The sequence below is a fragment of the Schistocerca piceifrons genome, chromosome 7, assembly GCF_021461385.2.
Source record: "Schistocerca piceifrons isolate TAMUIC-IGC-003096 chromosome 7, iqSchPice1.1, whole genome shotgun sequence".
In the NCBI taxonomy this organism is placed as follows: domain Eukaryota; kingdom Metazoa; phylum Arthropoda; class Insecta; order Orthoptera; family Acrididae; genus Schistocerca; species Schistocerca piceifrons.
This window is the reverse complement of record NC_060144.1, coordinates 174,452,243-174,474,774: the sequence shown is the minus strand read 5'-3', so window position 1 is coordinate 174,474,774 and position 22,532 is coordinate 174,452,243. Positions and strand designations below refer to the sequence as shown.

At 41.2% G+C, this 22,532-nt stretch overlaps 1 protein-coding gene across 5 annotated transcripts in view; it reads right to left on the bottom strand.

The window, feature by feature from the left end:
* Nucleotides 1-12,732: 12,732 nt before the first annotated feature.
* Nucleotides 12,733-22,532, bottom strand: part of LOC124804723 (exosome complex component RRP43-like) — a 145,285-nt gene continuing 135,485 nt past the window's right edge. For all 5 annotated transcript variants that reach the window (XM_047265003.1, XM_047265006.1, XM_047265004.1 and 2 more), the window contains one exon: nt 12,733-13,082. In XM_047265003.1, the coding sequence (XP_047120959.1) occupies nt 12,875-13,082 (208 nt within the window). In that variant the 3' untranslated portion in view covers nt 12,733-12,874. The remainder of the gene's footprint in view (nt 13,083-22,532) is intronic.

The following is a 22,532-nucleotide window of genomic DNA, read 5'->3' as shown; positions in this document are numbered from 1 at the left end:
TTCACAGCGCCCCCCCCCCCCACCCCCCTCCTAATACAGTAATTGGCAGGAACTGACCACAAATGGACCATTCAGCAATCTTGCACCTGGCAATTACAATTGAGAGTCAAGGTCAAGGAGAATTTAATTCCAGGGCAATACAGTACATGATCTGGGGAGGTCAAACCCACGTTTTGCAGGTAGTTGGAATTACTTACAATGAAGAGGCTAATATCCCAACCAATCATGAAAACTCGAACAGGTCATGATAAGACACAATCCACAGACCAATAAAAGGGATGGGGGCATGCACTTGATTCCAAATTATTTTCTCGGGTGTGACCAAGGGGTAGATACGAAAAAAGAACTGTGTCGGGAAGATGTGAACAATTTAGACGTGGATAATGATGGGTCAGTGCAAGCTGTAATTAATGCCCAGATATGTAATTTAGATGTACAGGAAAATTAAAGAGTCCTTTGGAGAAAAAACCAGTCCTAAGCAAAGAAGCGAAAGCAAAAAAGTGGAAGCAGTATATAGAGGGTCTATACAAGGGAGCTGTACTAGAGAGCAATGTTATGGAAATGGAAGAGGACATAAATCAAGATAGGATGGGAGATATTATACTGCATGAAAAATTTGACAGAGCACTTAAGTACCTAAGTCGTAACAAGGCTCTGGGAATAGACAACATTCCGTTAGAACTACTGACAGCCATGGGAAAGCCAGCCATGACAAAACTCTTCCATTTGGTGAGCATCATGTATGAGACAGGTGAAATAACCTCAGACTTCAAGAAGAATATAATTCCAAAGAAAGCAGGTGCTAACAGGTGTGAAAATTACAGAACTATCAATTTAAAAAGTCACAGTTGTAAAATACTAACATGAATTCTTTACAGATGAATAGAAAACTGGTGGAAGCCGACCTTGGGGAAGATCAGTTTGGATTCCAGAGAAATGTGGGACCACGCAAAGTAACACTAACCCTATGACAACAGCAACAACATGAAAGTAGTGAATGAAAATATGCACAGTGGGCTAATTTACTGATATGTTTGTCACCAAAATTTGCAATAACCTAAATAGCATAAATCACTGAATCTAAGCATTTCAGCAGATCATCAATGTGTTTTCTTCTGTTCAATTTTCTTATCAATGCGTACACCCAGAAATTTTGAATATTCTGGGAGGTAGCGTTGCTCACGTCCGTAGGTTTAACCTTAAAATACCCTACACGTGCCTCCTGGGTGGTGCTAATTGAGCAACAGTGATTACAGGCAGCCAGACTATCCATAGGATCTCCTGGCAATGACATATCAACTAAATAGCAGAAACAGTTCTTTTCAGAGCTCATTAACAAGAAACATTGGACCAACTATCAGACTCCTTCAACTGAATATCGAAAGCATTAGCAGGGCAAAGTGTGACTACCTGTCAAAATTTTTGCTGGACAACAATATCGATGTCGTCGCCATTCAAGAAACTCGTGTTTCCAGCGAAGAAATATTCCGAAGCCGAGGTCGAATTCCTGGATATTCTGCACTTGGTGTAACTTACCACAAGGTGTATGGAATTGCTACGTATGTCCGTAACAACATAAACGAAGCTTCGCTGATTTCTGTAAGTGTGGAGGCAGATATACATACAGTTGTCATACAATTGCACGGCATTACTATTACAAATGTTTACAAACCACCCAAAACAACATGGCCCGATTTTGTCCTACACACAGCAGAACATCCTGCAATTTACATAGGAGACTTCAATAGTCACCATGAACTTTGGAAGTACTCTCAAAATGATGAAAATGGGAGCATGCTTGCAGAATGGATCGAAGAGAATAATCTTCATCTAGTGTTTGATGCCAAAGATCAAGGCACTTTCAGGTCAGCTGCTTGGGACAAGGATTCAAATCCTGACTTATGCTTTGGTAGCTACAACGAAACTGTCTTCCCCGTCAACACCACAAGGAAAGTGATAGATGCCTTTCCTCACAGCCAACACAGACCTGTAATAATACAAATTGGCTGCACTGTTCCTGTCATACGATCAACTCCGCATGCTCGATGGAATTTCCAGAAAGCCGACTGGATGAAGTTTTCAACGGAACTGGATAAGACCATTCGATGGATACCTCCATCACATAATAACTATCAACGCTTCATTGGTGCAGTAACAGCAACAGCTAAAAAGTGTATGCCAAGAGGATACCAAAAAGAATATGTTCCAGGATGGAATGAGGAAAGTGAAACACTGTACCAATACTTTCAGCAAAGTGGTGACCCAGAGATAGCTACGGAACTATTGTCCAGCTTGGACATGTCTCGGAGGCAGAAATGGGCAGAAACAGTCAAAACTATGGACTTTACCCACTCGAGCAGGAAAGCATGGAGTCTTCTGAGAAAACTGGGAGGAAGTGCACCAGCATGCAGAAAAAATTCCGAAGTAACACCAGACCAAATTGCTTCCCACATCATTACCACCTCAAGAGTACCTCCTGACAAGAAACATACAAGACATATCAGACGACAGCTTCATGACCTTAAAAAGAAGGCATCTCCCTCATCTGAGTATACCCATCCCTTCACAGTTTCAGACATTGACTCTGGACTGAAGGACCTCAAACCTCTTAAGGCACCTGGATTCGATGGTATCCACCCAGAATTCCTGATCCATATGGGAGGAAAAGCTAAGAAATGGCTGGCAGAATTCTTCACTGACATCCTGCTGACTGGTCAACTTCCATCTGAGTTTAAAAAGGTGAAGATAATATCTGTTCTGAAACCTGGCAAACCCAGCAACAGGGTAGAAAACTATCGCCCCATTTCCCTACTCAGCTGCTGCTACAAGCTTTTTGAAAGGCTAATATATAACAGAATAAGTAGCGCTATCTTAGAGAACGTTCCAGTTGATCAGGCAGGCTTCAGACCAGGGCGTAGCTGCTGCGACCAAGTATTGTCTCTCACATCCTTCATAGAGTCAGGATACCAAATGAAGCAGAAAACATCTGTGGCATTTGTTGATCTAACTGCCGCCTTCGACACTGTGTGGAGGGAAGGCCTTATCTACAAATTTCTCTGCATCATACCCTGCAGAACAATGGCTCGACTGATTAGCAGCATGCTAAGTGATCGGAAGTTCCAGGTAATCACTGGAAGCAACATAAGTAAGGAGAGGAAGCTGAACAACGGATTGCCTCAAGGATCAGTTCTCTCGCCCTTACTGTTCAACCTATATCTATCTGATCTACCTTACACTTCGTCCAGAAAATACTGCTATGCCGATGATCTGGCTCTAGCCGTCAAACACCAGGAAATGAAGACAACAGAAGAGATTTTAGCCAATGACCTGTCTGCATTAGACAATTACTTCAAAATCTGGAGACTCCAACCCAGTGTGAGTAAAACAGAAGTGTGTTGCTTCCATCTAAATAACCAGTTGGCGAACGTAAAACTGGAGGTAAGTTTCAGAGGCAGAATTCTTCATCACAACTGGAACCCAAAATATCTTGGTGTCACCCTGGATTGTACACTATGCTTCAAACAACACCTTCTTAACTTAGCTCAAAAGCTGAGGACTCGAAACAACATCCTCCATAAGCTATGCGGAACTACCTGGGGATCTTCAGCAACCACCCTGCGAACTTCAGCTCTGGGCTTGGTATACTCAAGTGCTGAGTATTGTGCACCTGTTTGGATGAATAGTCATCATACAAGGCTTGTTGATACCCAGCTGAATACGACAATGCGCATAATATCTGGCACAATCAGATCTACTCCAGTTTATTGGCTTCCACTGTTAACTGGTATAATGCCTCTTGATCTACGCAGATGTACTGCCCTTATGAGAGAATTCCACAAGATCTCCAGGAATTCTAACCTACCCGTGCATAGCGACCTGCCACTTTTAAATCGCAAGAGACTGAAATCACGTCATCCAACTCTGTGCGATGCTGCTGACATGGTGGCTAAGAATTTCAAACCTCTTGAAGAATGGAAAGGTCGGTGGGAAGCAGTGACAGATGTGCACCTGCATAACATCTTCTCAGGTGCTAAACTTCCAAGTGGATTCGACTTACCACGCAAGACGTGGTCTACTCTCAACAGAATCCGTACCAGCCATGGGCGATGCAGGGATGCTCTCTTTAAGTGGAACAAGCTGCCTGATCCAGCTTGTGACTGCGGGGCTCCATACCAGACTGTTCACCACATCGTCAGTGAATGCAGGATTCGAGCCTATCACGGCGCCAAAGAGGACTTCCTGCTAGCAACTCCAGATGCAGTGCGCTGGATTGAAGGACTGGATATTCAGTTGTAAAAACAAACTTAAGTTTCTTGTGTGCCAATATGTACATATATATACATGTAATTTCATGATATGTCTGTATTAGCCATACGCTAAATAAATTTGAATATTCTGCCTCAGCAACTGACTTCTGTTCAAAGTCTGTATTTATTAATGGTGTTATGCCATTTACTGTACAGAACTGTATATACTGTGTTTTCTCAAAATTCAGTGAGAGTCCATTTGCAGAGAACCACTGAATAATTTTCTGAAAGACATTATTTACAATTTTCTCAGCTAACTCTTGTTTGTTGGATGCGATTACTAGACTTGTATCAGTAGCAAATAGAAATAACTTTGCATCTTCATGAATATAGAGTGGCAAGTTGTTAATATATATTAAGAACAATAATGACCCAAAACTGAACCCTGCAGGGCACCATTCTTGATACCTTCCCAGTTAAGAGGACTCTGCTGAATTCCAAACTTCTCCATTCTTACAGTTCAATATGAATTAAATCATCTGTGCCTTGTCCCACCTATACAATAATATTTGAACTTACCTAAAAGAATTTCATGATTCACACAATCAAAAGTCTTTGAGAGATCACAAAAAACCTCCCAAAGGGTGATGTTAAACTATACAGAGCATTTAATATTTGATCAATGAAAGCATGTATAGTATTTTCTGTTGAAAAGCCTGACTGAATACTAAACTGACATGTTGTTGGTACTTCAGTTTTACAAATACGTGAAGCTATTCTTGAATACATTTCTTTTTCATGAATTTTTGATAAAGCTGTCAGTAGTGAAACTGGGCAGTAATTGTTAGCATCAGACCTAACCCCTCTTTTATGCAACGGTTTAACAATAGCGTATTTCAGTCTGTCTGGAAAAATGCCCTGTTTTGGTGAGCTACTGCATATGTGGCCGAGAATCCTACTTATCTGTTGGGAACAAGCTATTAGTACTCTGTTGTAAATGCCATCAATTCCATGTAAGGCGGAAGCTTCAGCCCACTGTTTCTGGTGAAGGAAAGCAGCTGGGTAGGAGGTTGATGCTAATGCAGTTGCAAAAGCGTAGCAAGATGTTCTGCGAGAAACAATGGGTCCGTGCAAAGGCCATCCGGGAGGTGAAGGCCTGCGAGGATAGACTACCAATGGCAACCTTGGAGAGAGTGAAGTGTAGCCCATACACGTGACACAGGGACAGTAGAACCGAGGGAGGAAAGCAAGTGTTACCAACACACACGTTTGCTCTGTTTGATTAAGTAATTTGCTTTGGCATGAAGGCGTTTCAAGGTAATAAAATTGGCAGCGGATGGGTGCCTCTTAAGGTGTTGCAAAGCTTGCAAAGATTGATGGCGATCATGGATGGCAATGGCAATGGCCGTACTCCACCACGGGACTTGCTGGTGGTGAAATGGTCCAGATGAGCGCAGGATAGCTAGGCTAGCAGCACGAACAATCGCGTCAGACACGTCACGTAGGACATCATCAATGCAACCCAACAAAGAGGGAGAAAAAGTGGCATATGCAGTATATAGAGGCCAATCGGTGCATTGAAAAGAGCAACGAGGTAACCTGTCCATCGGGGAGTGGGAAGGGAGCGAGAGAATCAACAGGAAATGGTCACTATCACAAAGGACGTCGTGTGGTGACCAGAGTAATGAAGGGAGGAGGGAGCGAAATGAAAGAGAAAGATCAATGGCAGAAAAGGTACCATGACCGGCACTGAAATGGGTAGGGGAGCCATCATTAAGAAGGGATAAGTCATGGTCTGCAAGAAACTAGTCTATGAGAAGACCCCGACTAGATGGAAATACACTGACCCACAAGGAATGATGAGCATTAAACTTCCCGAGAAGGAGGGAGGAGGAAGTTGTTGAAGAACGGCATTTAAGGCAGCAGGTGTAAGAGTCCTGTCAGGAGGGAGATAAAGATTGCAAACTGTGACCTCAGAGTCAAGGTGGACCCGACCATCAGTAAAATGAGAGTACTGCAGAACCACACACCTGCAGAGTAAAACAAAATAAGGGATGTCAACTCAGGAAGGTGACGGTAATATCCATTACAATTTCATTGGATAACCACAGAACGATGATTCAAATTGGGAGTGAACAGGCTAAAGCCAGTCATGCCACTAGGTCACCATCTATCACCGACAAGGAGGGGCTGACATCCACAAACAGCAGGTCAGAGGCAGGTTGTGAAGGTGGGGACGGGACCTTTGGCGACACCACAGGCTCCTTGTCCCAGGAATTATGTTTCTTCTTCTTTTCTGTTTGAGATCAAGGAGGGCTGTGCTGCAAAAAAGAGGCAGCTGCAGCAAGATCTGGAACAGAAAGAGATCGGGTGACCTGGGGGCCCACAGACCGTGGTTTTCGTGGTCGACATGTGGAAGCAGACCTTCGGCCTGGAAAGTGCCGGGAAGGAGAGTCCCGGGAGGGGTGCCCTTGACTGGCAGACACCGAAAAAGTGGGACACTTGTCCAGCTGGGAGGGGGAGCAGCGCCCGGACAGGAGGGTGTGGGAACCGCAGGGGAGGGGGGAGGGGAGGGGTGCGGGACTGGGGTAAGGAAGGAGTGAACATGTAACTAAAGCATAGCTTGACGTCATTAACACAGGATGAAGACGCGCGTACTTCTTATGAGCCTCAGTGTAGGTTAGACGATCAAGGAACTTATATTCCTGTATCTTCTTTCCCTTCTTATAAACCGGGCAATCCGGTGAACATGGAGAACGATTGCCATGACAATTAACACACAGGAGGGGGATATAGGAACTCCCGTCATGGATTGGACGTCCACAGTCACCACAGAGAGGGGTGTGCAAACAGTGGGAAGCCATGTGACCAAAACGCAAGCACTTAAAACATCTCATACATGGTGGGAGGTATGGCTTCGCATCACATTGATAAACCATAATCTTGACCTTCTCAGGGAGGGTATCCCCTTCAAAGGCCAGGATAAAGGCACCAGTATCAATGCGATTGTCCTTTGGGCCCTTCTGAAGACGCCAAACAAAGTGAACACCCCGCTGTCCTAGATTGTAACTAAGTTCCTCATCAGATGAAAGATGAGGTAACTGTGAAATATTACATGTTGAACCATATTCAAAGATTGGTGTGGGGGTAATGGACACAGTAATTGTGCCAAGATGGTCATAGGCACGAAGGGCCGCAGATTGGGCAGCGAGAGCAGTTTTGATCAACAACGAACCCGACCGCAATTTGCTCCGAGAGTCCACTTTGCCAAACTTGTCTTCAATGTGTTCCACAAAAAATAAAGATTTGGTATTGGTGTAAGTATCCCCATGAGTCCTGGTGCAAACCAGATAGTGGGGGAAAGGTTTCGCCCATAGCCGATAAGCCTGACCCTCCTCCCAGGGGTAGCCATGGAAGAGAAGCCCAAAGGGGCAGAAGAAGCAGCACAAAAAGAATCCTTTTCATTCAAAGAGATGGCCGTAGAAGAATGGCCAGAGTTCTGCACCTGTGTGCGTTTCATTTGCATAGCGTCCGCCCTGATACCACCCACTCCGATCACGGGCTCTCCCCACGGGCACCACCCAGCCACAGCAAGGGCCGTCTGGCACGGAGGCCATTGCTGGGAGTTCCAGTGCACCAAGATGACAAACAACAACTCCTAGGCTTACATGAGGGGGTCACAGCTCAGGTATCAGAAGTGTAATCCCTGTGTATTTAGAGGGCTCAACCAAAAGGTTACATAGCAATCCAACCAAACGGGCTGGCTACCTTGCTGGTTCTGGACTCTAGCATCAGACGACGTGAAGGGAAAGATGGAAGGAAAGAGGACGGCACACACTGGAGACACTAGGTAAGGTGCTTTTCCCCAAATGGCTAACACTGCAGAATAGAAATTTAGTAATTGACGTCAAGCCCCAGAGGGGGACCAGAGAATGCCAAAAGGATGAGGTAATTACACAACAAAACCAAATAGCAAAGCCAACATAACTAGGAGGATAGCAGGCTAACATACACAAGGACACCGAGAGAGGGAGAGGAGAGGGTGGAGGGGAAGGAGCAAGGACAGGAAAGGAAGGGAAAGCAAAGGACATGCAGCCCGGGAGAGAGGGAAGGCTGCAATAGCTCGGGGCCCTGTGCTTGCCACGCACGTACTCACGAAAGGACTGAGAGTGACCGAGAGTGCCCTCGGTGGACCAGCAGCAAGGTCCATGGTACATGGGGAGGGAGGAGGGAGGGGATATCTTTTCCATATCTGTGTCAATATTGTGTGCAGACAGTCATAGTACATCTATTCCACCCTGTTTCTAAATCATCTAAACAAACAAGAACCTCACTTACTTTGTTTTTTAATTCCCTCATATTCTGATGCAAGGTCACTGAACTTTTATGAGAATCTTGTGATATTTTAACATCTCTGGTACCTGCCTGTCTGAGCTTCTCAGTAAGCTTAATTTCATTCAGTGTTGAACCATTGGACACTGATCTCAACCTAAAAAAAGAGGTACTCCCATGAGTTTCAGTGCCCCCCTCCTCCCTCCCCATCATCCTGACCAATTTACCTTCCCTTTCTTATTAAGAAGCAAGGCATCCCTTGTAAAGTCCCATCTACCAATAGCATCAACAGGGACCAAACATCTGCCTGATAAAGTAGCCAATTGAAGAAGCTGATCTAACTCTGTATCAACCCTCCCGACAAAGCTGTTCAATTGGAGCCAAGCATAGCATGTGAAAGCAGGAACCAAGCCAACGTGCATACGGTTTGTTGGAGATGCAAGTTTTACTAGATCACACTCAATATTGTAGCCTGATCCCTATCAGTACTGTTTCCTGATCCACCCATTATCACAACATGATACTCCATTGTAAAACCCTTGCACAATGATCCTGCATCCTCTGCCACTTGGCTGACATGCACTGGAACTGAAAAAACTTGTGACCTGGTACCTGTCACCTAATTTTTCCTGCAAGATCTGGCCCACACCTCTTCTATGGCTACTACCCAACAACAGAACTTCCCTCCTACTTTGTACTTTTTTTTTTTTTGAGATAGTTGGTTTCCTGGCGAAAGTCTGTTGAGTACTAACTACACTCATGTCTACCTGAGCCTCTTCTTAGTTAATGAAGGTCTCAAGACAAATCTATTGTTTGTGTCAGTGATGAGACGGTCAGGAGTTACTTGCTCATGACAAATCTGTAGGAGATAGGCATCCTTTGAATGAGAAGAGAAAATTCAAATACTGAGCATTTAAAATGTTATAAATTGTTCTCATGTGTGTCCTAAGGATGAAAGCACGAGGGTGGTTTCCACAGTTCTTGAAACAGAATGGAAAAAAAGTACTTATATCACTGAAACTTTTTTTATTTTTCGGTGTAATCTCCTTGTAGATTAACGCACTTGGTCCAGAGATGTTCCAGTGCCTTGATCCCATCTCGAAAATGTGTTTCCTCCGGACCTGCAAAATAGTTCTCAATTCCGGCTATCAATTCTTCGTTTGAAGTGAATCTTTGTCCACCAAGAAAAATTTTCAGTTTTGGGAAGTCTGACGGAGCTACATCAGGTGAATAAGGCAGGTCTGGCAACAAATCATACCTTAGTTCATGTAATTTTGCCATGGTGACAGCTTGTGTGCGGGCACGCGTCAAGAACCGTGGCACCCACCTTGTAGATAATTTTTTCATTTCTAATTCTTCAGTTAAAATGTGATATACCCTTTCAGATGACTTTTGAAAAGCATGAGGAATTTCATGCACTTTCAACCGGTGATCTTCCATGAACACTTTGTACACTTTTGCAATGATTTCTGGAGTAGTGACACATCTTGGCTGACCACTGCGTGGATCATCATCTAAGCTCTCCCAACCAAATTTAAATTCATTTGTTCATTTGGCAACAGTTGAATATGAAGGATCAGAGACCCCCAGTGTATTATGGAAATCGGCATGAGTGTCCTTTGCTTTTATACCTTTCTTTACGAAGTACTTAATCACTGCTTGAATCTCAATTTTTTACATCTTCACATATCATTATGCAGGAAAAACATAGCCATGTCACTGCCACAGCTCTCTTCCAATAACACTTGCATGACACATGTTTACAGGCATCAGTCCAATGAATTCACGTGAACAACTCGTTGCCCTGGTGCTGACCTCTCATGGTGATTCCCAGAACTTTTTAAACCACCCTCGTAAAATCTTAAAGGACATACTGCAGTAGTGATATGTTGTTTTCTGCACAAGTTATGTTATAATGATCTACATGTGAATATGTATAAATTGTACTGCATATGTAACCAACACATCAGCAACACATACATATAGGCTTATGTATGCTTTGCTTAAATCAAATCGTGTAATGCTTTTTTCTGTGTGTTGTGTGAAACCATTTATGTATTGACAAATGAATATCAGGAGGAAGTATTCATTTATCAAGCACTTGCCATGTGCTGTAAAAAGGTTACATTTACTTATTTTATAGTGGGTGAAGGTGTGGGTGCATACACTGAGCTGAACATTTTCGGTTCATTGGTAGTGACAAGGGACAATAGACTTTCATGCAAGGGATCACATAAAGGTGAAAATGTTTTGGACTTACCAGAAATTTAGTGAGACCTCAACATGACACTGAATGTATGGGCTGGCCTCAGACCCTGAGATACGTGATGCACAATGTGATTCCTGTACCACAGGGCCTTTCCATTGCAGCATTGGAAACACTCTGTTTTGCACTCACCTATACACACTATACTACAGAGCAACTCTTCAGAAATTTTGATGGCATGAAATTTGTTATTATCTAAAAGCTGTGAAAATAAACTGTACCACCTAGTCGTGTTGCACCAACAGACTTACGAGGTGTGTGTACAACAAACATTGCTTAATGGGTGAGGGTGTAGCCCTACAAGAATGTGTAATTGTTACTCCACAATACTGGAGTTGTGGACTAACTTTTTCCTACATTACTTCATTACTAAGATGCTCAAGTGTAATCTTTTATATTTAAGTTCTCTAACTTTGAAGTTAAATGATGTTCAGATAAGCACAGGATATCTATCTTTCACAATACTCTTAATTTTTTCCAGCAGACAAGAAACTCTTCTACCTTATTACTCAACCCTCTTGTATTCTGATACAATAAGCTAACCTTACTTTTCTGAGGATTTTTTAACAGTTTGTGGGACTCTTCAGTTATTTTTAATTTTCTGCACAAGATGATGCCTGAATCCTGACAAACCCAAAAAATGATACCGCTCTGACAACAGTAACCACAGGGATTTTGCTTTGTGTGATATGGCCCCCTGCACATTTTCTTTTGCAAGAAACTCACCAACCTATCTTTCCCTCTCTTATTCAGGTAAAGGATGAGTCTAACAGATCCCCATCTCCCAACTATAGCAATACGCACAGCACTCGTATGAGACATGCAGAGGACTACACAACTCCATGTTCATGTGGCTAACAGGAGAGTTATCCAGGGCTGGTAAGGGTGCTACAGGAGTCCACAAAACTCGCACGTGTGTATAAAGTTGCAACTCCTATTCCATCCAAGTCACCCTCATTGCTACAATTTCTGTAAGAGCACTGCCCATAAATGGCAAGGTTCTAGGTTGAAGTCCCTGCTAGGAAGTTTCACAACAGCATACACAGCATTGCAGAATAGAACATTCATTTTTAAACTGATGATCTGATGGAGAAAAAGTCAAATTAATGTCTCATTGTGTATGAACATCTGTTTATGATTTAAAAGCTTCTTTTGCTCCCTTTTATTAAACAAAAAATATATGGACAGTATTTTCCATCAACTCAAGAAGCTGTTGAATACCTCCAAAACCATGTTTCTGAATTACCAACATGAGAGTGGAAATAACATTTCCATAGTTGGTTTGAATGGGTGCAAAAGTGTATAGATCTTAATGGCAAATATTTTGAGAAACACTATAAAGATTTTTACCTAAAAATGGTTTTCATACTTTGTTTTTGTAAAAACTTATAAGGCAGCTATTGTGTTACTGTCTTAACCCCTTCAAATTACTTGTCTGTTGATCTCATTAAAGAAAAATGCAGATCATCTTTCAGTATTAGAAGAAAGAAGGGGAGGTCTTTAGAATGAATACTGACATAATCATTGGTGACATATGCAGTGATCAAAGTTTTGTTTATTTCATTGTTGCAAACTTTTTTCAAAAGTGATTGCTAGTTTGAGTCATTATACCCAGTGAATCTGAAGATGGACCTCATTGATCTAAAACAGTAATCACTTGCAAAAAATGTGTACAACCTGCCACGACTAAATGAAAAAAATTTTGAGATCATTAGAGACAGATTACGGAGAAAACATAACCTATGAATGGAAAAGAATGGAGAAGAAAAATCAGCATTGTCTTTTTCATAGGAGCCAAACTGGCAGTTTATTAAACATGTCTCATGATAATCTTTTGTTTCAATTAAACAATTGTACACACATTTATAAGACTTGAGTGAACTGGAATTTCCATTTTCTATTTCTTTATTTTTTAATAAATCATATAAAAGTTTAACAATGGTACAAAATATACATGGTCGGTTTCTGAAGTAGAACATTTGTATTTCCGCACACATAAAATGGCAATTTTAATTCAAAATTTTAAACTTTATTGGCCCACTGCAGCACAAATTAAATTGTTCACTAGTTGTGATCTTTCTTTTGCTGCAGAAATGCAGTTCTGCAATTGCATTTCTAATAATGGTGTTCCCCCTGGTTTGTGAACAGAGCTTAACTGGTCTCCCTGAATGACAATACTCAGGACTCCACTGGCCATACTTTCTTCCTCATTTGTTGGATCAGCAATCACAATGTCACTGGAAAAATAAACATATATTGGCAAAATCTTTAGAGCGCAAGCACGCACACACACACACACACAGGGTGGTCCATTGATCATAACCGGGCCAAATATCTCATGAAATAAGCATCAAACGGAAAAACTACAAAGAACGAAACTTGTCTAGCTTGAAACCAGATGGCGCTATGGTTGGCCCGCTAGATGGCGCTACCATAGGTCAAACAGATATCAACTGCATATTTTTAAATAGGAACCCCCATTTTTTATTACATATTCGTGTAGTACGTAAAGAAATATGAATGTTGGACCACTTTTTTCGCTTTGTGATAGATGGCACTGTAATAGTCACAAACATATGGCTCACAATTTTAGACGAACAGTTGGTAACAGGTAGGTTTTTTAAAATTAAAATACAGAACGTAGTTAAGTTTGAACATTTTATTTCGGTTGTTCCAATGTGGTACATGTACCTTTGTGAACTTATCATTTCTGAGAACGCATGCTGTTACAGCATGATTACCCGTAAATACCACATTAATGCAATAAATGCTCAAAATGATGTCCGTCAACCTCAATGCATTTGGCAATACGTGTAATGACATTCCTCTCAACAGCGAGTGGTTCGCCTTCCGTAATGTTCGCACATGCATTGACAATGCGCTGACGCATGTTGTCAGGTGTAGTCATTGGATTACGATAGCAAATATCCTTCAACTTTCCCCACAGAAATAAATCCAGGGACATCAGATCTGGTGAACGTGTGGGTCATGGTATGGGGCTTCGACGACCAATCCACCTGTCATAAAATATGCTATTCAATACCGCTTCAACTGCACGCGAGCTAGGTGCCGGACATCCATCACTTTGGAAGTACATCGCCATTCTGTCATGCAGTGAAACATCTTGTAGTAACATCGGTAGAACATTACGTAGGAAATCAGCATACACTGCAGCATTTAGATTGCCATTGATAAAATGGGGGCTTATTACCCTTCCTCCCAAAATGCCGCACCATACATTAACCAGCCAAGGTCGCTGATGTTCCACTTGTCGCAGCCATCATGGATTTTCCGTTGCCCAATAGTGCATATTATGCCGGTTTACGTTACCGCTGTTGGTGAATGACGCTTCGGCGCTAAATAGAATGTGTGCAAAAAATCTGTCATCGTCCCGTAATTTCTCTTGTGCCCAATGGCAGAACTGTACACGACGTTCAAAGTCGTCGCCATGCAATTTCTGGTGCATAGAAATATGGTATGAGTGCCACCGATGTTGATGTAGCATTCTCAACACCGACGTTTTTGAGATTCCCGATTCTCACACAATTTGTCTGCTACTGATGTGCGGATTAGCCATGACAGCAGCTAAAACACGTACTTAGGCATCATCATTTGTTGCAGGTCGTGGCTGACGTTTCACATGTGGCTGAACACTTCCTGTTTCTTTAAATAACGTAACTATCTGGTGAATGGTCCGGACACTTGGATGACGTCATCCAGGATACCGAGCAGCATACACAGCACATGCCCGTTGGGCATTTTGATCACAACAGCCATACATCAACACGATATCGACCTTTTCCACAATTGGTAAACAGTCCATTTTAACACGGGTAATGTATCACGTAGCAAATACCACCCGCACTGGTGGAATGTTACGTGATACCATGTACTTAGGGACCGATGACCGTAGCAGTCTGGTACCTTCAACCCCACAAACCAACCAACCACGTACTTATACGTTTGTGACTATTACTGCGCCATCTATCACAAAGCGAAAAAAGTGGTCCAACTAAAACATTCATATTTCTTTACATACTAGACGAATATGTAATAAAAAAATGGGGTTTCCTATTTAAAGAAATGCAGATGATTTCCATTTGACCTATGGCAGCACCATCTAGCGGGCCAACCATAGCGCCATCACTGCTGCTGAGCGGTGATCTCAGTTGGAGTGGACAGTGGGGTACAGAACAGGTGTGGGTTGGGAAGGGGGAGGTACAACTGGGTATGGGTGAGTGAAGATGATGTGCTATCTGTGGGAGTGTGCAAGGACATGTTGGGGCAGGAAGGGCTGCAAGAGAAGAGAACCAGCAAAGGGATAAAAGCTATGCAGGTGCAGGTGCGGTGACAGCAGGTGTGTGAGAGATTAGTGTAGAAGCAGGAAGGAGACAGAGGCAGGTGGGGTCATGAAATATTATGGGTTGAAGCCAGGAGGTTATGGGAACACCTTCACATTCATAAAAGCTGATGTTGGTGAAAAACAAATCCAAATGGCACAGGCTGTGAAGCAGTCACCAAAGTCAAGCACACAATGTTTGATGGCATGCTACTATTGGGTGATCTAGCTTGTCTCTTGGGCACATTTTGGCAGTAGGCATTCATTTTGACAGTCAGCCTGTTAGTGGTCATGCCCACGTAGAATAACAAAAAGTGGTGCAGATAAGGTGGTAGACCACATGGCTGCTTTCACTGGTGGACCTGCCTTTGATGGGGTAGAAGATGCCCGTGAGAGGACTGGACTAAATAGTAGTGGAAGGATGTATGGGACAGGTCTTGAAACTAGGTCTGATACTGGGATATGAGTCATAGAGCATATGTTCACCTGCAGGAACGGAAAACGGATGGACGAGGATATTGTATAGGTTGGATGGGCTACAGGCAGAGGAATAACACTGTCAGAGGAATGAGAAGGATAATAGGGAGGGTATTTCTCATTTCAGGGAAAACAAGGGGTAATTGAAACACTGGTGGGGGATGTGATTTAGTTGCTCTAGTCTTGGGTGATTCTGAATCATAAGGGGGGTGCACCCTCACTACCTTACTCAACTTACTTCTCCACCTAACCATAATCTGCCCACACTTCAGCAGTCATCCTATGATAACTTTCCAGAACTTTATAATCTCATATCTTGCCTCACTACCATTCCCCAAATCTGTCAATATGGAAACCAACCTCACATCCACAAAAAGAACTGCAATATGTCACCAAAAATTGATCCTACCTGCTTACAAAGGCTCCAGCACTGGGCTTACAAACCATATGGATTACCTCCCTGATGGATTCCACCAGCTTTCAGATATGTCCACCTACAAGCTCCACCACAGTGACCCCATTCTGGAAATCCAGCATGATTGTTCAGGCTAGATGTGTTTAACGCTTTCGGTTTCTCCATTGCTGATGAGATAAATTTAGTGTACAATCAAGTTCCATATGAGCAACTGGAGACCCCCTGCTCTACATTTTTGCCTCTGTTTTCCCCTGGGCTCGGTTGTGCTACTGCTTTTCGGAATCACATTAACATGAAAGACTCCACACGTTCTCATCTTTTTTGGGCCCGGCAGTTGCCTGTCACGTTGCGCAACTCTGTCAAGGCCGAATAAGTCCACTTATTGTTGCTTGACATTTGGCCTATTTCTTGCAGTGAATGGGGTATACCACTGGTCATGATTAGGAAGCCAACGGATAAGCTTCGCCTCTGTGGTGACTTCAATGTCATGCAGAGTCCACAATACATACACATCCTTTGCCCCACCATAACGAGTTACTCACAAAATTATTAGGCAGCCACTACTTTTCCAAGTTTGATTTGTCAAAAGGGTACCTCCAGCCTGCCTTGGATGAGGCCACTTGGCACCTTCTTGTTGTCAATACAAATTTTGGCCTATACTAATATCAATGCTAGCCTTTTGGTGTCGCTAACACGCTCACAATTTTTCAGCGTTTTTTAGAATGCTGACAGCCTCTGAGCCTCTGTGTTTGGCTGCATCAATTACCTTGATGATATCCTTGTTTTGAGTTCTTCCTATTGAGACCACTAAAATAAAACTGGTTATGATGAGATAAATGTACTAAGCAACCTTGGATCATATCAAACAACTGATACTGAAAACATAAAAAACAAAAAAAAAATCCACTACTACAAGAAAAGAACTTTGTGAAGCAAAATTATACCCTCCACCTCATTTGAATGAAGTAATGATGCTAAGATAGTCAAAATGCTGTATATCATGTAATGAAGAACCGATGAATATTGGTTTGTTATACTCCAGTTTTCTTTTTTGTATCAAAATTTCTCTCAAATTTTATGCTTTTAAAAATTTTTGGGGCGCAGTTGTAAAAAAACTGGTTATAGTGAGATAAATGTACTAACCGATTCTGGGTCATATGAAATAACCAAAACCATACTGAAAACATAAAAACCAAAAATCCACTACTACACAGCTATGCAAAAATGTTTAAACATCAACTTTTATAAAACTTAATGTAATTACCACAATGATTATGGACTTCTCAAAAATGATAAACAATTCTTTATATTTTATTTATGAAATCTATGTTCCAAAGACGATTTTGCATAAATAGATCAATATATGATAGTAATTTCTTTGCTACAAGTTGTTAGAGGTAAATCTTTGCTTTTTGTTCAGTTGGTTGTACGAGTTTGAAGTGCGAGGATAGAGTATGAGTCATGTGTGTTATACTGATTCGTATATTGTGAAGTGAAATCACTGAATATATATGTGTTATTTAGGAAAGTCCATCTCTGTTTACATGATTTCATTGAAGCAACCTAATTATCCTCTAGAAGATCATACTAAGTTAAACCAAAGAAAGGAAATGGATATTGAACCTTCAACTCACAACAAAGAAGAGCAACAAAAAAAGATGAGTATTATTAATAAAACTAGTTATTTAAATTCAACCGCTGCTATCTCTTGCTGCAGTGTGTTACTATCTCAGCATGGCAAGTGCTGTGAAAATGTGACCAGACTACCAAAATTAGTAACTTACTTAAAAAATTAATGAATCAACTTTGGGCAACAAGAGGGTGGTGACGGTCAGATTATGGTGGTGCCACCTGCGATTTTCTGAAAGTAAAACGTGAATACTGTGTTGGACTATTTTTCTTGTTGCAGATTAAAAGGTACTGTGAAAATGTTATGTGAACGATAAGCCAGATATGACCCACAGCTACAAAACAGCAATAATAGCGGCAAAAAGTAGTTTATAAGCAGAAATTAGAAAAAGATTTAAAAAATAAATAAAAAATGAGGCGAACAATTGAGAGCATTGACATCCAACAACAACGTTAAGTACTGAAAATATTTTCTTTATTTTTTTTCATTTTGGTGAAGTATTTTGCTGTATTATTTTTAACAATGAGAGTCATTGAAGAATCTGGAACAATAGGGGTAATAGAGACACAGGAGACATATATAGTGTAGTGAAACAAGAACAGCAAAGCTGAGAAACAGGAAAAACAAACGGATGAATTAAAATGAGATGATGATAATGACAAGAGGACCATGCTGTCACTGTTAATAAAAATGAACAATGACCAGTTTGTAAAAACAAATGAGCAACTTGAAAATCATGAACAAGAAAACAAGAACCTATTCACAGAAACTGGTCATTCAGTAGGAGCGTTTTCTGATTGTATTGGTAAAAATAAAGCTCACCTAAATGATATCAGTCAAAAAATTAAGAAGTTAGATGGTTGGGTAGTCTGTGGAGTCTAAAATGAAAGAAAATGGCTCAAATTCAACATTGAAGTCAAGAATGTCAAAAGATGAGATCACTGAAGATAGGAAAACAAACAAAATTGCTTTAGAAAAAGAGTGCAAGGAAATAAGTAAAGTGGACAAAAATGTAAATAGTTGAATTTCTACTTTGGAGACTAATGTTGACACCAAACTTGCACTTGTTGAAAGCAGTTTTGTTGAATAGGTGAATACAGTAGACAGCACATTCTCAGAAAATGTAAAATTAAATAACAACAAAAGGAGCACCCTAGAAAGTAGTGTCTATGTTTTGAGTAAAAAAGTTGAGGAATTGTCTAATGATGTAGTTAATCGAAATCTTATAAACAATGTTGGTACCATGTTTTGCAACATTACAGTAGCAAAACTGTTCACGTGAAGTTAGATTCTGTAGATTTTCTGAAGCTTTGCAGACCTACTTTTGTGTCTAATATGACTGATATTATGAAAAAGAAGTTTGATAAAATGTTTCTGGAAGGTGAGGCATTAAGCTGGGCTAATCAGTATACTAATGATGACACAACCTTCATAGAGTTTCAGAAAGGATTTTTAGATAAATTTTGGCCATAGACTGAACACACTAGAATAAAAAGTGAATTTCTCAATGGGCCAAATTACAGGGACGGGCGAATTAGTATGAAACAGTTTTGCAAAAATCGACTTAAGAATTACCTTATTTGAGCAAAGCTTTTTATGAACTCACCCAGATTGATACTTTAAAAGGTTACCAGCTGAGGTACAGTGGGACCTAGTCTACGGGCCAGATGACACAATAGGACCGTTTTTGAAATATGTAGATAAATTAGATAGAGTTCTTTGGGGGAAAAAACAGGCAAGTACAACTACAGTAGACACACACATTTTGAAAGATGTAGTAACCAAAATTAGCATAGTAATAATCACAACAGGAGGGAACATAGTAATCACAACGGTAACAATTATCGTCAGAAGGAACATAATAGAGTAAATGGTAACAATTTTCATTTTGGAGACCAACATGGCAGTAGATGGAACAGAAATTGGAATAGATGTGATAACAGAGACACAAGGATGGGGGAATAATAATAATAATAATAATAATAATAATAATAATAACAATAATAATAATAACAACAACAATTCTAGCTTGGGCCCCACTGTTGGCCCACAAGTTAGGAGCTCATGAAACAGATAACAAATGAACCAGAAATTATACAAATACTGACACACAAGAAAAACACTCTAACGAAGCAATCCGTTGCTATTCTGTTAATATGATATCTGTTGAGAAAGAAATATATTCCCCAGGTAAGGCAAAATGTGCAAGTAAGGTAAGTAAGTACACAAAAATTGAAAAACAGGATACAGAAGAAATTAACTTATCAGAATTCTATAGCTGAGTAGAGACTTGTCACTTGATAAATGCTGAAGTATCTGATTTCTGTGGTGATTTTGGAATACAGAAACTAATGGAAGAACCAGGTGAGAAAAAAGTGAATACTGTATTAATGAACAGCAACTTAAGTGAAACTGGGTATTTAAACAGCAATGAAGTAGGAAATGATAATGCTGGTAATGCATGTGGTGATATTGATGATGTTTGCAGTATTACTGAATATAATGAATTGAAGGTAAGTGATGATAAGTACAGTAATGAGGAAGAAAAGTATTTTGTTTGTTTTAAAAAAGAATTGGAGGCATTGGGTATTAGTAAGGAAAGGTGTTATAGTGGTTATGATGCTGTAGAGATCCCCAAGGACACTGTTAAAGGATTAAGGGACATTAATGACAGTGTCATAGGAAACAGAACTCTCGGTTTAATTACTAGCAAAGTGGCATCTATAGATGATCATACTAATTCTTTTTTACATAATACGTGGTTAAATAGTGATGCTATTGAGAAAGATGAAAACTTTAGAATCATCATAAAAATTTGTTTAACTTTATATTCAGATTGGTGACATAAAATTAAATATGTTATTGTCAAACAACTTAAAGAAAAGAACCATAGTGCTGATTTAAGTAAACAGGTAAGTGTATATGGATTGACGAAATTCTCAGTGACATTGATAATGCAGTCTGTGAAAATTTAAAGAAAGTGTGCCAAGGCAATGAAAATGGTTAGAGCAGCAACGATTTTAGAGGCTTTAGTTTTGAAGAGACAGAAGATGACATGTCATACGAGGATGTTAAGACTGATAAATGTACTGAAGTTTGTTGTCCATTCATTAAGGTCAGAATAGTGTCTTGTTGACACAGACAGCCAAATTTTAGGAGTGACTGAATCCTGAAGTAAAACATTAAAACATGACAAGGGCTACGTTAAATTACCTGTAACTGGAGTACAGATTAAAAGTGCAACTGGGAAACATAGTAAAGTGATTAAAAGTAAGATTTTAATAACTTTTACAATTGAGGGAGTAACTTTTACATATGGATGTTTAATAACTGAAGATCTAAGTGGAGATCTTATTCTCGGCACCTCTACAACTTCTCTGTCATTTGCTTTACCTGGTCCTATTCAACCCAACAAGCCACCTTCTTAGTAGTTGACCTCCACTTCAACAGCTGCCACCCGTTCCATACCAAAAGTCCCTTCTATACAGCCTAGCCACCCATGGTCGTCGCATATGCAGTAACAAGCAGTCCCTCTCAAAATATACTGAGGGTCTCGCTGCAGCCTTCACTGACCTCCCAACCTTGTACAAAAACAAATCTCTCGTGCCTTATTATTCCAGTCTCCCACCATCCAGTCACAGAGGAGCATCACTTGTAATTCAGTACCACCCAGGACTGGGGCAACTGAATTACATCCTCCGCCACAGTTTCAATTACCTTCTGTCGTGCTCTGAAATGAGAAATGTCCTGCCCACTATCTTCCCACCCCTCCCACAGTGGTATTCCACCATCCACCGAACCTACACCATATACTCGTCCATCCTTACACAACCCCTGCTCCCAATCCTTTACCTCATAGCTCATACCCCTGTAATAGACCTAGATGCAAGACCTGTCCCATACATCCTCCCACCATCACGTACTCCAGTCTGGTCACTAACATCACCTATCCCATCAAAGGCAGGGCTACCTGTGAAACTAGTCATGTGGTCTACAAGCTAAGCTGCAGCCACTGCACTGCATTCTGTGTAGGCATGACAACCAACAAGCTATCTATCTGCACGAATGGCCACCGACAAACTGTGGCCAAGAAACAAGTGGACCACACTGTTGCTGAACACGCTGCCAAACATGATATCCTTCATTTCAATGACTGCTTCACAGCCTGTGCCATATGGATCCTTCCCACCAAGACCAGCTTTTCTGAGCTGCACAGTTGGGAACTTTCCCTGCAATACATCCTACGTTCCTGTAACCATCCTAGCCTCAATCTTCGTTAGTCACTGTCCTCACCCATCCAGCCTCTTCCCTCTTCCCATTCCAGCACTACACAGCTGTCATTCCACCACCACACCCAGTCTTTTTATTTCTGTCCTTTTTCCACTACTTGCCCCCAGTCTTTTTATTTCTCTCCTTTTCCACTACTTGCCCTCCCTCCCCACCTTTCCCCTGCCCTCCATCTAACCTGCAGCACTTAACTGTCTGCCACCCCCATCATACTATCCCCCCCCCCCCCAGCCTCCTCCTTACCCCCACCCAGTCGCCACATCCATCAAGCACTGGTGCTGCTGCTCGTAGTGCAGTTATGTTGTGTTTACATGTACATGTACGCGTGTGTGTGTGTGTGTTGTTGACGAAGGCCAATGGCTGAAAGCTTTAATTGTGAAAGTCTTTTTATTGTTCCTATCTGCAGCTCAGCATCTCGATTATATGGTGAGTGGGAACTTTTCCTCTCATAATATATATACAGAGAAACAGATCATCCTGAAAACACCACTGAACTTTTACACAAATTTAGAAATATTCAAATTATGTCTAGTTTGGAT